The sequence below is a fragment of the Chrysochloris asiatica genome, unplaced genomic scaffold, assembly GCF_000296735.1.
Source record: "Chrysochloris asiatica unplaced genomic scaffold, ChrAsi1.0 scaffold00021, whole genome shotgun sequence".
NCBI classification, from domain to species: Eukaryota; Metazoa; Chordata; class Mammalia; order Afrosoricida; family Chrysochloridae; genus Chrysochloris; species Chrysochloris asiatica.
In genome coordinates this window covers 375003-391884 of record NW_006408539.1, presented here as the reverse complement: position 1 = coordinate 391884, position 16882 = coordinate 375003, and the positions used below count along the sequence as shown (strand labels likewise).

The window sequence follows — 16882 nt, the reverse complement described above, 5'->3', positions numbered from 1 at the left end:
GGGGGGGAAGCTTACAGGGTATATACCCTTTGGTTGTTTGATGATGCATGGAGGAGACTGTAACCATGACAGTGAAGCCATATACAATAGGATGAATGTAAAGCTAATGTACTCCCATGTAAATTATCACTTAACTCACAATAAAACATTTAAAAAAAAAGGAAATATCCCTACAGTCAAGCTAGTCTTCAATTGATTTTCTTTTTTTTATCATATAATATAATCAGAAATTTCCTTAAAACAATAAGATTATGACCTTAGTCTACAAATAATTCTCCTGTATCACAAAGTAAATATTTCTTTCCCCAGTGAAAAACTATTGGTCTTAATAGCATTCCCAAAAAATTGATATCAACCCCTATTTCACAACCTTGCCCAGGACTCTTTGGAGCTTCTGAACACCAAAGAGGGGGGTTGGAATAAACCCTGAGATCATATCGTGTGCTGGATGGTACAGGCACCACCTTAGCACACTCTATCTGGGGTCTGTTGTTCGAGCTACAAGAGGTTAGAGTCTTAATAATAGTTAGGCTAGTTTGCATCTTCCATATTTTGTCTATTAATGATTTATTTGAAAGTGCTCTAAATTTTCCATTTTTAATATGAAATAGCTTTTCGTGTGGTATTCATTTAAGAAAAGCCTTTTATTCACTACTTTAATGTAGTTCTAATTGAATATTTTATTACACTGAAAAACATTTCCCATTGTTCTGTTATAGCAAGAAAGCTAATGAAGTATATTAATAAATCTTTTGCTCTGTAAAGCTTCCAGAGCAATAGTAAACATAAGAATTTCTAGGATGACTTGTCTCCTAGGGTTCTGAAAAGTTTTTTGACTTTAACTAGATAAGAACATAGGCCAGCATGTTGCAGTTAATTATAAATTGATTGACTGATTATTTTAGAAGACAGTAACGTTGCCTGCCAATATTTAATAGCAAGATCTCAAACTATAGGGAGGGAGGGAGGCTATGCCTAAATTGCTACATTAACAAACTGGACAGACACAAAGAGAGCCAGATAGCAATATGTTGATTCTTTTCCATTTGGCTCTTTGAAATGCTAGATGCAGCATGGAAATTTAGTAAATGAAAACAGAAAAGCAAAGTAGTAACAACTATAAAAATGTTTTTGTTCTTAAAATTAAGATAATTGGTGAGCAAGGCTGATGACCACAGATTGGCTTTTTCCTATCATAATAATGATACTATGTAGTCTTCTCTTACTATCATCCTCAATGTTGGGCCTCCTGACAAATGAGGTTTATTTACTCATTTTTGCAGTCCTCTTAAATGGTAATAATATTGATTAAATCAGAATACTAGCAAAGACTATAGAAAATAAAATTCTGTCATTTCTCTGAATTAACTTCAGGATAAACTTTTCTTCCACAGTTTGAGATTAAACATTTATGGACACTTATCATGAGCTATTCAGGGCGTCTCCATTATAGAATTTCTCTTAAAGAAGTATGGTTTTCTGACCTCTTAATATTTAAGAATCAAATTTTCTTGTGTTTTGGTTGGTTGATTTTTGTTTTTTAAACTTTAAGTTGTCACCTTTTTGACCTTTATATTGGTCTTACCTATACATTACTTTAACCTAATGCCCACTAAGTCCTATTTAGCTGGGCCATCTCTCCTCCACTGAAAGTCATCCTTCGTGTTTTTCAATCCCAAAGTATTTTAAAATGTGGCCCCTAATGCTTTTTTTTTTTTTTTTTTTTAAATTGTGGTTGGATGAAAGTTTACAGTGCAAATTGGTTTTCCAATCAAAATTCATACACATTCTGTTCTGCGACATAGCTTGTCGTCCTCTTCCCATTTCCTCCCTGTATTTGCCATTTCCGGTTGTCCTTTCCTAGCCCCTCCAGGCCTCTGAGCTTTATCCCTGGGCAAACACTGCCCTTGCGATCTCCTAAAGTTGATTGTTCTAAGGGGTGCCAACCTCCCTGATGTTATTGTTCATCTTACAGGCCTGTGTATTGTTTGACTGAAAATTGAGCCACGAGATAAAGCCAGTTATAGGCTTGAAGGGTGACTTAGGGCTAGGGTCTCATACCAGACCCGTAAGTCTGGTCTTTTTTATGATCTTAAATTTTGTTACACGTTTTTCTCCCCATTCTATAAGACCTCCTGTTGTGACCCTTTTCAGAGCTGCTTTGGTTTTTTTGTTGTTTGGTTTGGTTTGTTTTTTTGTCTGTAAGTCCCAACTTGATGCTGAGAGTTGTCATTGTGAAAATATTAATAAATTAGAAGAAACAGTAGTGTCCGGGCTGTATATCAGAATCAGCTGAACACATTTTTAATAAATATCCTGCTTTTCACCCTGCAACATTCTGATGCAGTAGGTCTGAGGCTGGGGCCTGGAGACTTATCCATTGAGAAGCTTTCCTAAGTGTTACCAGTAGATTCCTTCCTAAGAATCATTGGCATCGCTGACAACCACATATATTTGCATAGGACTTTTTATCATTGCAGATTTTTTTTACAGAGAATACAAAGCCAAAACCATTGCCGTCAAGTCGGTTCCCACTCCTAACAACCCCATAGGACAGAGAAGAACTGTCCCATAGGGTTTCCAAGGCTATAACCTTTGCAGGAGCACACTGTCACATCTTTCTCCCTCAGAACGGCTGGTGGATTTGAACTGCCAACCTTGTGATTATCCTCTGAGCACTTTAACCTCTCTACCACCCAGCCTCCTTTTGAGTTAGATGGGAGGACTGTATGTCAGCTGTTGTTGTTTGTAAGTGCCATTGACTCGATTCCACTCATGGTGACCATGCAGAGGGTTTCCAAGGAGCAGCTGGTGCGCTGGTCCCACCCACCCTGCACTTGAGTGCATTAGCGCCGTAGCAGCTAATTGAACAACACGTGTTTGACTCTTGCCATTCTGTCCTCAGAAGAAAGATGAGGCTGCCTGTTACTGTCAAGAATGACAATCTGGGAAAGCGTACGGAGCAGGTCTCCTCTGCCCGAGAGTCCCTATGAGTCAGAATCGACTCACTGGCAATGCCTTTAACTCCTCCTGCAGAACTTAAACGTGCTCCGGGGTTAGTCATTTCTGTCTCAGTATTGCTGAGCGTCTTAATGAAAAATATCAACTCTCAACTCCCTGGCAGCTTAAAATAACAGTAGATTCATAGTCTCCTTTACCCACGCTGTTCAAGGCTAACGTCATGAAGAAGAGCACATCAAAGACTTGTTTAAGTCAAGGTTTCAGAGGTGTTCGGGGAAGGGGAAGCATTAGAAGAAGCAAAAAGTAGAGCTGTTATATTTTCCTTTATTGTGACAGTCTCTTCACAATATGTAGAAGGAGTTTTAAATGTTTTGTTTTTAATGAATTTTCTAGTGTGCCTGGCACTATTTTGAATGAAATCCAATAAGAAAATTGTTGGGAGATCTACTCCTTTTGAAGTTCAGGTTTATCCAAGTGGATTTTGAAAGAACCAGATTTGTAATGAGAATGGCTGGGTTCCAGGTCTGGCTGAGGGGCTTACTAGCTAAGTGACCTTGAATCAGCCATCCCTTCTCTAACCCTGCTCTGCCTCCTCCATGGGATGGTCTGAGGGTCAAATGAGATAGTGTGACTTCCACTCGGAGATAGTATTCCTCTTTCATCACTTTACCTTCCCCTTCCCCTGAAGACCCCTGAAACCTTGGCTTAGGCAAGTCTTTGATGTGTTCTTCTTTAATAAAGTTAACCTTGAACAAACAGCATTGGTAAAGGAGACTATGAATCTACTGTTATTTGTAGCTGCCAGGGAGTTGAGAGTTGATATTTTTCATTAAGACGTTCATCAGTACTGAAGACAGAAATGACTAACTCTGGAGCACTTTTAAGTTCTGCAGAAGGAGTTAAAGCCCACTACCACTGAGTCAAGTCTGACTCATCAGGGCTCTGTAGGACAAAGGAGCCCTGCTCCGTACAGTTCCCGAGACCATAGATCTTTATAGGAGCAGACAGCCTCATCTCTCTCCTGTGGAGTGGCTGGTAGGTTTGAACCGTCAACTTTGCACTTAGCAGTACAACATGTAGCCCACCACATCACCAGGGCTCCTTTTAGCTTCTGTAGAAAGCATTAAGCACATGTTTTTCAAGTGACCAAATTTCTGTTAGCCGCTGGTACATAGCCCTCTTGTATAACCCATAAGATAATATGATCGTACTGAATAAAGCAGTAAGACAAAATAACTTTACCACACCAACCAGGAGAGGACATGCCAGAAATTTTCTAGTTGCCTAAGTTAAGAAAGCGCTGAATATCCATACACATAGTAGAGAACCGATACATTGAACTGTAATAGCTGTACAAGGTAGTGAAGGCTAGAACTATTTTGATCTCTGGACACTATAAAAGTCACAGTAGGTCCATCCTTAACCAACCAGTCAACTCCAACTCTTATGTGCCATAGGGTTTTTCCCAGTGGCTGAGTTTTTCAAAGTAACTCTCTAAACCTATCTTCTGAGATGTCTTTGGGTGGACTTGAACCTCCACCCTTTCAGTTAGCCGCTGAGCATATCCACCATTTGCAGCCCCCAGGACACCTTATGTAGAGCACCTGGTAAACAGTCAACACTCAGTGGGTCTTCTTCCTTCCTCTTTGAGATCTTCTCTAGAAATTATACTTCCCTTCTGGAAGTGGCAGTTTTCGCCTCTTATAAAGTTAGAATGCAGAAACAGCAGAATATCGGCTTTAAGAACTATAAAGGAGAGACCATTTGAAAAAAGGAACTGACTTAGAAGCAAACTGTCATATCTACTCTACAGCTTTACTGGTAGGACTGGAAATTATTTACACCTCAGAGTCAATCTGCTTTAAGCCAAAGAGTGAACAAAACTGGAGTCTCTTGCATTATTTTGTTCTTTGATGATGTGATTTAGGTAAGAATTCTCTTTTGCTGGTTTGTAATCTCTGTGAGCACGTTAGTGCTGTTAATGAGTCCTGATGTGGCGCTGTAGGTTAATGCACTGGACTGCAAAGTCAGTTTGAAGTGCAGTGTCAGTGGTTCAAGCTCATCAGCCACTCCTCAGAAACCCTATACAGGGTCGCAACCAACTCGACAGCACTTAGCAACAACAATGAATATTATAACATATTCCACTTATTTCCATCAGCGATGTCCTAATGGGTCGATGCACGTATACCTGGAGCTGCACTGGTACTCCCCAGGAGCAAGGGAAGACAATTTTAGAACTTTCATTTATTCATACAAAAAGAGACGAAAAACATTGCATTTTATTAATACTTAATATTGGCAGTGGGATCCCTGGTGGCTCTGTGGTTAAGCACTTGGCTGCTAACCAAAAGGTTGGTGGTTCGAACCCACTCGCTGCTTATGGCAGTCTGCTTCTGTAAAGATTTGCAGCCTTGGTAAACCTATGAGAAAGTTCTACTTTATAAGTTTGGGGAGGACAGGTTGGCATATTATTTTGGCAAGTCCATCTGCCACATACTCAGATTTTCTGAGAAAGGAGTAGGAGGTCTTCCTCAGTTTAGCAGGGTTGGTATGGGGCCCTCACTTAGCATTTGAAAGTTCACTTAAAGTTGAATGTGATTGGTGTGTACCTGGTTATACAAAACTATTTATAAGCTAATCTATGATACAGGGAGGGAGTCCTGGTGTGGTGCTGTAGGATAAGCACCGAACTACTAACTACAAGGTTGGCTGTTCAAACTCACCAGGCTCTCCTTGAAACCCTATACAGGATAATTAAGAGTCAGAACCAATTTGATGACATATAACACCTATGATTTCTATAATTATAAAATCAACTTTTTCATTGATTTTTTTCCCCCTTAGATTAGCTTTTTTGTTTTCTCTCTTTAAATAATTTGGTCAAAGAAGCAGAAATATTAGGTTGAACCATATGCCATTGCTAATATTTGACCATGTATTATCTATAAATATGGCAATTTATATGGCTGCCCACATTGTGTCTCAGAAGAATTCAATTTTATGTTTAAAATTGATAAAGATAGTCATGTAAAAGGAAACTATTTTTATATCTTTCTTGTATATTTTAAAATATTATTTTAATATAGGTGTTACATATGTTTTCTATTATGTTGTCTTTCTTCAATGATTTATTCACTATAATGACAGGTATCAACCTGATTAGTGCAACACATATGCTCTGTAAACAAAAGTTTATCTTAAAGTTCCCAACCCCACCCCTGCCTTCGAGTCAATCCCAGCTCCTAGAGACCCTATAGGACAAAGTAGAGTTACTAAAGGAGTTTAGAATCTGACTTGAGAAAAACAAGACTCAGAGGCGTATATTGAAAAGCCAACATTTTGTACACAAAAGAAGCAGTTTGCAAAAGAGCTGGGACTAACAAACTGCTTGAGATAAAGAAATGATTTCCCTGGAATGCAGAGCAAGGCTACCTACCAGCGTCGGCTGCCTTGGTTTTCAAGCTTTGCGGCAAAGTCTCAGACACAAGCTTGTTAATGGTCCATGGATCCTACTAGGCCTCTTCGGCTTTCCTGATCAAATGCATCTTGGTACCTATTCCCACTAGAATGGCTAAGAGAAAAGATAGATGTAGTACTCTTGAACAATTCATATTTAAGAGAGTTGTCTTGAAAGGAAAGTTCTAAAAATGTTTGCAAAGAGTTGTTTTAAATTTATTTTTCCTGTAAAGTAGAAAACATGTAGAAGAGATGACCCACTTTTAGAAAACACAGGAAACCATTTCTGTATTTGCATATCTGAATGTAATGACCTAAGTGTTGTTCTCTTGAATAAAAGGGAGTCTGTAGTATTACTGATTTATTAACATTATGGTTTTTAAATTTTTCTAAAGCAGGATGGAAATCTATTAGTTTTAGTGATAAATATTAGGGCAGTGTTATTTCCAGAATGTTCCTTTGTTCATCTTGATGCATATGTACAGGTTATGCTATAACGTGAAGCACAAGTAATTACAGCTTACTGTTGATCATCCCTGGAGATCAGGGACACGGGTGATATGGGTACATTAAATTCATGGATAATCCCCCAAACATTTTAGCCATTAGCTTCAAATTCCTTTTCCAAGAGCTACTAGTAGCTAAGCTTCAAAACTGAGAGATTTTAGGCTTGAACGTTCTCTTCTCTCACTGATGGGTGCTGTTTTCTCAGTGAACTAAAGATGAAAGGTGCACACAGAAGAGCAGACACGAGGTGGCTGCCTAATTCACAGAATGGAAATCCACCCAAATAGCCAGGGCTCCACGATTCCCTCGTTGAGAAGGGGAGCGCATTGAAAGCCAGTCACCCTAGAGATGGAATTATGGTGGTTTGACTGCCAGGTGAGAAAGGCATTTCTTGTGTCTGGTTGTTTAAAAAGGACACTTTACATTCCAGGTGATCACCTTCTTTAGCTCAAGGTTGCTACAAGCTGGAACTGAGCTGTCGGTGGAACGAGTCCTGGAAATCATCAAGCAAGGGATTGTTGCACTGCCCAAAGACAGGCTAAAGGTAAGACTGAATAGAAACGGTCAGTTGACACACGTTGTTAAATTGTATCTGAGCAGAGTCACATCAGTTACCCAGTATTCATGCTGGTAAAGTATCGCCTGTTGTGCTGTGCGGTAATACGCAGAACTCTGATGGAGGTTTGTGACAAAAGGAAACAGGCCAAGAAGAACTAATAGCTCCCAGCCTCTGCATGTCCAATGAGTAATCATTACATAGACTTTGAGCAACTCGTATATGACAAATAAAGAGGCACTTTTTTCTTCTCACCCAATGAAACAAATTCGATTTTGTAAGCCCTGGTGGTGCAGTGGTTAAGCTACTGAAAGGTCAGCGGTTGAAACCCACCAAATGCTCTGTGGGAGGACGATGGGGCCATCTACTTCCGTAAAGATTCACATCCTTAGGAATGCTATGGTGCAGTACTGCTCTGTACTATAAGGTTGTTAGAGTCAGAATTGATTCAACAGCAATGCATTTAGTTGGATTTTAAGAATCATCAGGCATTGATGGGAAGCTGACGATGGCAGTCATGTTAAATGCACCAGTAACACCATGACAGTGGTTAATGACTATGTAGTTTTTGTGCAGGATTCTAATTGCCTTAGATTCAAATCAACCCTCACAACAACAGCTCTGAGGTAGGTATTATTATCATCCTCATTTTTCAGATGTGGAAACCAATGCACAGAGCAGGTAAGTAACTAACTCATAGCCACACAGCTAGATTATAATGGAGCTGAAGGATGGAAACCCAGGCCCCCAAATCCCGTGCCCATAATGAACACACTGTTTACTGACGTAGTAATGGAAAGAAGTGTCACTGGAAAGGCAGGGAAACAAGCACTGTATGTGGACAAGGAGTTTACGTTTGTGTGATAGATACAGTCCTGAAGTGATCTAAGGATGTAAAACACATGCTTCAAGAGTAATTTTCCCACCAGAAAATACAGTGTCAAGTAAAGGGAATGGTTGGAGTCCATGCGTGAATGCCCAGCACTGGGATGGTGTTTTGATTGAATGCTTCCTCTTACTCTTTCTCTTCATAGCTCTAATTGAATGTGAGCTCCCTCTCCCAACTTAACAACCCAGTGTGTCACCGTGGATGTTTTGGCCTTCTTCAAAGTGTTTTATCACAGTTTCTGTCCCAAAGTTACTGTTTGGGGGATGTTTTTCAGCACTATCACTAGAACCACTGCTTAATGAACACATTAGAGATATTGTTTGTACAGAATATAAAAATATTTTCGATTATAATAGCCTGGCTTGTGAAACAGACACCAATTAGTCATCACGGTCAGCTAGAGAAGAACCACTGTGCATAAACATAGCGGCATTCGCAGTCCCAACCTCAGGCGGCAGGTATCCCTGTTAGCAGCTAAAGCAGCACCACCCTATGGTAGGAGCATACCAACAGATGGCAGTGCATGGGACCCTCCACTTCTGACAGTCTGCTATCATGGCCTGGCAAGCTTTTAAATATGTAGGCAATTCATATTATTTACATTTTACACATCTTAAGACTCCTTTTTTCTTTTTTTGTACTATCTCAAATTTGCATAAGCTCTCATACTTACCACACACAACAGGTTAGAAGACCCTTGAACATCAGAGTGGTGGCTTTTAGAGAATGATGGCTCTCTCTTCCTCAGCCGAGTCCAGAAATCTGGAAGTGAGACTCTCAGGAACCTGTCAGAAAGGAGAAAGAAGGAGTCACAGGACAGGGCACTTTGATAAGCATGGAAGTTAAGGAGATTGTGGTTAGTGAGCAGCATGTTTAGACTTCAGATCTCCAAGGGGGGAGACCCTCTGAAGCTGGCCATGAGTGTAGGAACTAAAATCGCATGGAGGTGAATGAAACCGAAATGGCACAAAGGTGAATGAGAGGTCATGTGATTGAGCCCGTCAGTGAGCACAGGGAACCTAGGATGGGTCCGACGCCTAGACTTTGTTCATATTCACTTAGAATGAGGGTAGAGAAAGACTATGAGATAATATGACAGAAATTGTGACAGGAACCTAGAAATAGGTGGCCATGGTGGTTGTGTGCCGTGGAGTTGGTTCCAACTCATTGTATCCCAGTATAGGGTTTCCGAGGCTGTAAATCTTTACAGGAACAGAAAGCCTCATCTTTCTCCCGTAGAACCGCTGGTAGTTTCGAACTACTGACCTTCAGGTTAGCAGCCTGACTCAGTAGGTGGCAGCTAGGAAGGAAAGAGCCCAGTACAAGCTTCATGAGCAAAGCAGAGCTCTTTGTTTAGGGGGAGAGGAAATAATAGTCCAAGAACGGCAATAAGAACAAAGGGGTCGCCAGCCCCACCGCCAGACCCTGACGGCTGTGGAGTGGGAGAGAATGAACCAGGGACATTGGAGTCCTGAAGGGAGAGTCAGGTCTCAGTTCAAGCAGAGATACGGAGGGAGGATCCAGCAATGCAAAGGCTAAAAACATAGCGATGTGCACTAACCATGAAGTTGTCGCTCAGTACTATCCAGTCAGTTCCAACTCACAGCTACCTTATATAGGGTTTCCAAGGAGCATCTAGGAGCTCTGGTAGCATAGTGGTTACGAATCGGGCTGCGAACCTTAAGGTCAGCGGTTCGAAACTACCAGCCGCTCCGCGGGAGAAAGATGAGGCTTTCTACTCCCGTAAAGATTTACACCCTCGGAAACCCTGTACAGGGTCGCTATGGGTCGGAATGGACTCGACGGCACTTAACAACAACAACAAGGAGCATCTAGTGAGCTTCAACCACTGACCTTGTGGTTCAAACCAACTTTACAGTCCAGCACATCAACCCACAGTGCCACACCAGGACTCCACACAAATGTAAAGTAGGGCTTCCAGAAGGCACTGTAGGAGGGAGGGATATAACAGGAGAGTGGATCCGGGAGAGAAAGGACAAAGCCATGGAAGGGACAAAGTGCAGGAAAGAGTAGCTAGCTACCTGGAGGAGCTGATTCTTGAGGCAGTGACCTGTGATAATAGAGACGTATGACCACAAGGTTCCATCAGCACTCCAAAAACCTCCATCAAATCTCTGCTTTGTGGCAGGCGTTGTTTTAGGTACTTGGGATACATCAGTGAACACAGACTCCTGCCATCATAGTCTAGGAGGAGGAGACAGACAGTAAACAGAATGTATCATAAATAACAAACTTGTCCAGTGTCTTAGAACAAGATTAGTGCTATTGAAAATAAGCTAGGAGGTTCAAGAGGGCCACTGAGGCATGTGGAAGGACGCCGTAGAGTTCAAAAGAATGGTCTGGGCAACATTTAGCCAAGATCCAGGAAGCTGAGGGCGTTAAGCATGTTGATGTTGGAGGGGGAGTTCCAGGCACTCAGAACAGCCACTGAAAAGGTGCCGAGCCAGGAGTGGGCCAAGCACATTGGAGGAACCGGCAAGGAGGCCAACACGGCTGGAATTGGGTAAACATAAGGGGAGTAGAACATGGGCAAAGAAGATAGGTGGAGTGGGGGTGGGGAGTGGTTTCCATCCTCTAGTAGAGACCTATAGACCATTTTCTGGGTGATATAAATGAGACGTTTTGTTTATCAGGACTATGACTAAGTAAAAAAAAACATTAATTGATCTGTTAGAGATTGTAAGCCTTGGAACTCTTAGCTAGAGCAAGATCCTGTGGAGGACAAGGTCATGGGCAGATTGCTTAAGTAGGCCAGCTAATTTTGCACTAGAACACAACAAGAAATTGTGCACCTGACCCCAGCTGGAGAGCTGCAAGAGGGGCAGATGATGGTGCATGGATGATTCAGTTGTTGTTTTTTTAAAAAAGCCATCACCAGGACTAGAAAAGAAACAAAAATTACATTTACTCACAGATGGTGAGTCATCCTCAGTTGGTTTAAATGATAGCACATTATTACCACAGATGTTACTGGATAAAAACTGTTTATCCTTATAATCAAGCCTTATCTCAATTATTTTAATCATCTTTTTGGATTGAGTGTTTATAATAAAACGAATCACTTAAAACCGCTAGAGTTTTAATTCACAGAAAACTACGGTATCTAATGTTGATTGAAAACTCAAGCTGTGTATTGAATAATATTTGTGTTATCCCACATGACAGCACAGTGTCATCTTTTTTCTGGGTGGTTCACTGATATATACTGATAAAATAATTGTCAGGTATGTAATGATACCTTTGTACATGAGATTGATGTTGGAGAGGTTTCTTTGAGTTGGAAATGATGTTTTAGTCAGCTCTTTGCAAGTATGAAATCTCCACGCCCCACAGCCATTGAGCTGGTTCTGACGCCTAGCGACCCCATAGAACACAGTAGAACTGCTCCATGGGCTGTAAATCCTGACAGAAGCCGCCAACCTCATCTTTCTTTCATGGAGCCACTGGTGGGTTGGAACTGCTGAACTTTTCCATTAGCAATCCAACACTTAACATGCTGCATCCCCAGGACTCCTAGTTTGGAATGTTGTTGTTGTTCAGTGACATTGAGTCAGTTCCCACCTATAGCGACCCTGTATAGGGTTTCCAAGGAGCAGCTAGTAAGCTTGAACCACCGACCAACTTTGCAGTCCAGTGCATTAGCCCACAGTGCCACACCCAGATTCCAGTGTGGAATGTTGTTGTTGTTACGTGCCGTGGAGTCGGTTCCGACTCATAGTGACCCTGTACAGGATTTCTGAGGCTGTAAATCTTTACGGGAGCAGAAAGCCTCATCTTTCTCCTGTGGAACAGCTGGTAGTTTCGAACTGCTGACCGTGAGATTAGCAGCCGGATTTGTAACCACTATGCTACCAGAGCTCCTGTGACTAAGGTGTAGGAATTCATTTTAATCTAATTCGTGGATACTGCTTCACAGACAGAGTAGATCTCTGTGGCATACTGGGTACTTACTGATTTATTCTTTATTGAAATATAGATTAAACATTTTAAAATGCAGAGTATTTTGCAACCACTTTTTGGGTCTGTGGGAGGATTACAGTGTCCAGTACTCATGAGAAGTTGGCCAGCAGATGTCAACTGAAGCCAATGAGCCAAAAGCTTCTGAAGTCCTCCTTGGATTGGGGAACTGAAGCCAAATTTGTAGAAGAATCATTCTTCCAATTTTGGGCAAGTCAGCATTAAGATCTGGAAGCCCATGGCATAGTAACTGACTTTTAACCAAATAAAATATTTTTCAATCAAATATTATTTGACATAGCTTTCCAAAATATTTGTGTAATATCCTGTGTGGGACTGTATACTCCTTGGATAAATCCATCTATACAGTTAAACAACTTGGCTGTTCAGAATAAATAGTATTAGTGTTGCTGTAAACGTTCTCTCCTTACTGGTATTCTGTAAAGTCTGGGAAAGGCAATACCTGGTAGGTCGTTTTTTCAGACCCTCCTGGATAAACAAAGACATAAAGAACAGGCTCTGAAATGCTAAGTTGCTCATTTCTCCTTAGACTTTAAAGGAGGAAATAAATAAAGTTCGTCTGTCCTGCGGGAGCTGAGTTAGAAGACACGGCTCAAAGCTCTCTCTGTCTGCACTCACAACAGGGCGTGTTACAAGTTTTCATTTTGTGGACCAGCCAGCAGTTTTAATGTCACATTGATGAGTCCTGTGTAAGGTGTCGTACCACCACCTCATATCTGTGTGGAAAGTGGCCAGCTTCCTTCTTTTGTTCAGTTTAGTGACTTATCTGTGTCATTTGTAGATTAAGCATTTCCCTGGAACTAATCTGGAGTTTGGAGTCCTGGTGTGCTGCTGTGGGATCAGCCCTGGGACTGCTAACCACAGGGTCAGTGGTTCAAACCCACCAGCTACTCCTTGGAAACCCTATACAAGGTTGCTATGAGTTGGAACCAACTCACCAGCACCTAACAACAAGAACAAGGGTTGGAAAATTCAGTCATGATTTTCTAGGGGAACCAATCAGAAGCTATCTTCTCTTGTTAGTGTAAAGGGGAAGCTATCGAATAATACAAGTTTCTGACATTAAGTACACGTTTCATTTTGTTTGCTGAAGTCACTTGATCAATTGTAGGAACCAGAAGTGGACCTGAATAGTGCAAGCTGTTTAATCACTTGGACGCTAACTGAAAGGTTGGTGGTTTGAATCCACCCAGCAGCACTATGAAGGAAAGACTTGGCAGTCTGCTTCCATAAAGATTACAGCCCAGGAAGCTGTGGGATGTGCAGATCTGCCTGAAACACTTGGGCTCACCAGGAGTCAGGACCAACTCAGCAGCCATAGCTTTGTTCTGGCTGCTTTCCTAAGTGAGCATACGTTCTCAAATCTTCTGAAAACTCCCAAGCTGATGGAAGACTTTTTAAAGAAACCCAGGTTCCGTGTCTTAAGAACTAATATAATGTCTTACTGTTGTTGTTAAGTGATGACAAGTGGATTTCGACTCATAGCAACCCTGTATACGGTTTCTGAGGCGCAGCTGGTGGGTTAGAACTGCCGACCTTGTGGTTCACAGTCCAGTGCAGGTCCTACAGTGCCACACCAGACACATAGTAAAATTGGACATTGAGCGGTGTGGCTGCTGTCTTTTTAACGGTTTTCCTTTGTGGGACAAAAGGAGGTAGTGAGATAGTAAACGGCACATAACCACACCAAGGATGCCGGTAAGCTTCTGACCATGTCAGTTTCATGTGTCTAGCACTGCTGTTGTCGGATTTTTACCTCTCAAGCCCTGAAAGCCTGACTTGGTTAATGAAGAGCATGAATACTGTTGATGCCTGACAGTGAGTTTGAGATCATTAATTAACTAATGATAACCTTTTTTGTTTATCTGGAAACTCAGCACACAGGAGTTCTTTGAAAGATTCTTGATTGACAGCTCTGAGGGCAATTGGAGGTACGGTAGACACCGTGTACTCTTTTGGCAGGAACCTAAAGCCTTCACTTTGAAGGCTTGAAAATAGCAATACACTCTTTTAGCACAAGCCCAACTTAAAATATGAATTTGGACAAGTATTTTCGGGGATGTCCTAATCGCTGACTAATACAGTGCCAAGTACTAGGTTGTTACAGTCACTACCAGTGTACCCCACTTGAAGAACAGTCCAATCTACGAAATCCCTGTGGTTACAAATGAAAACTTCTAGGATCATTATTTGTGGTCTTAAGAGAACTTTGATGATCAGAAAGATATTTCTCATGGCTTGAGAGTTTCTTTCTTTTTATTGGTAAATAATACCCCATTGTATGGATTACCAGAGTTAATCGATTTACCTATTGAAGAACATCTTGACTGCTTTCAATTTTGGTTGTTATGGATATAATAACTACTATAAACCTCTGTGTGCAGGTTTTTGTATGAACACACATTTTTAACTCATTTAGCTCAGTACCTCAGAGGGCAATTTGCTAAGCCTATGTTTAGCTTTGTAAGAAACTGCCAGACTGTCTTCCAAAGTGGCTGCACCATTTTTAATTCCCCAGTGACATACGATGCTAAACCCGCTTGTTGTTGCTGTTTAGATTTACCATTTATATTTCTTCTTTGAGGAGGTTTCTGCTCAGATCTTTTTCCCATCTTTTGGGTTGCTTGTTTTCTTATTGTTGAGTTTTAAGGGTTTTTATATATTTTAGATACAAGTCCTTTGTCAGATATGTGTTTTGCAAACATTTTCCCCCTGTCAATGACTTGTCTTCATTCTCATTAAAGCATCTTTGTGGACCAGACATTTTAATAAGTTCCTGTGTATCTGGTTTTTCTTTGATGGATTGTACTTTTGGTGTTATATCTAAAGAGTCATTGCCAAACCCAAGGTTATCTGGATTTTCTCCTGATGTCTTCTAGAAATTCTACTTTTGTAACTTATATTTAGGTCTGTGTTCCATTTTAAGCTAACTTTTGGAAGAGATACAAGCTATGTGTAGATTTCTTTCTCTTTATTTTGGAATGTGAATATTTAAATGTTCTAGCATCATGTGTTGAAAAGATTATCCTTTCTCCATGGATTGCCTTTTCTCTTTTGTGAAAGATCAGTTGGCTGTATTTCTATGAGTCTCTTTCTGGACTCTACTCTGGGTCACCGACTATTTAGTCTGTTCCTTTGCCAGTCCCACGCTGCCCTGATCACTGGAGCTTAATAATATATCTTGACCGGGTTGGGGGGCGGGGGGGGAGCCAGGAAGGGGACAGCATCAGCCCTCCTACTTCAGTATTGTGCTGATTATTCTGTGCCTTTTGCTTCTCTATATAAACTTTGCTGTTGCGAAGTGCGTTGAGCCAGTTCCTACTCATAACAACTCTATATAGGGTTTTTAAGAAGCAGTTTGTAAATTTGAACCACCGACCCTGTGGTTCAAACCAATCTTGCGGTCCAGTGCGTATCCTACAGTGCCACACCGGGACTCCCTGACTCTATATATTTGTGTGGGGGTGGGGGGTAGGGGGGTGTTTGTTGTTGTTGTTAAGTGCCGTCAAATCAGTTCTGACCCATAGTGACCCTGTATAGGGTTTCCAAGGAGTGGCTGGTGATCTTGAACCACCAACTGTGTAGTTCAAACCAATTTTTGCCATCCAGCACATTAGCCCACAGCGCCATACCAGAACAATATATACTGTATGTGTATATATTGTTATTGTTGTTGTTAAGTGCCGTTGAGTGGGTTCTGACACACAGTGTATAGGGTTTTTAAGAACCGCCAACCTTGAGGTTCAAATCAACCTTACAGTCCAATACATTATCCTGATCTTGCTTTCTCTCATGAGAGTTTTATAGTTTTCCTCATATAAATCTTGTACATATTTCCTTAGATTTATATCTAACAACCCTAGTTATCGGAGCCCTGGTGTGGCAGGTTAATGCACTGTACTGCAAGGTCCATTTGAACCGCTAAGTTGGTAGTTCAAGCTTCCCAGCCACTCCTCAGAAAATCTATACAGGGCCACTATGAGTCGGAAGTGACCCGATGGCATTTAACAACAACAACATTCCTAGTTATTGGGAGTGCAGTGGCTTTGTACAATAAGCGAACCACAAGGTTGGCTGTTCAAGCCCACCAGCCACACTGCAGAAGAAAGATAAGGCATTTTGCTCCTGCAAAGATTTCTAGCCTCAGAAACCCAGGCTCACTATGGGTCAGAAACAACTTCACCACAGCAAAACCTAGTTATCTAGTGCTGCTCTAACAGAAATACCGCAAGTGGATATCTCAGACAAGCAGAAATTCATTTTCTCACACTTTAGGAGGCTAGGAGTTCACATTCTCAGGGTACTGACTCTGGACAAAGGTTTGCTCTGTCAGCTCAGGGGAAAGTCTTCTCCCTTCAGCTTCCATTTCCTGGTACCCTTGGAGCTCTTCCTGACCCATCTCTTTTCTACTTCCTTGTTTGTTGTTGTTGTTGTTAAGTGCCATCGAGTCGGTTCCGACCCATAGCGACCCTGTACAGGGTTTCCAAGGGTGTAAATCTTTACGGGAGTAG

General features: G+C 41.4%; 1 protein-coding gene across 2 annotated transcripts in view; it reads left to right on the top strand.

Moving 5' to 3' along the window:
* DYM (dymeclin) overlaps positions 1-16882 on the top strand; it is a 429499-nt gene that overhangs the window by 365091 nt on the left and 47526 nt on the right. For both annotated transcript variants that reach the window (XM_006837482.1, XM_006837483.1), the window contains one exon: positions 7358-7471. In XM_006837482.1, coding sequence (XP_006837545.1) covers positions 7358-7471 — 114 coding nt within the window. The remainder of the gene's footprint in view (positions 1-7357; positions 7472-16882) is intronic.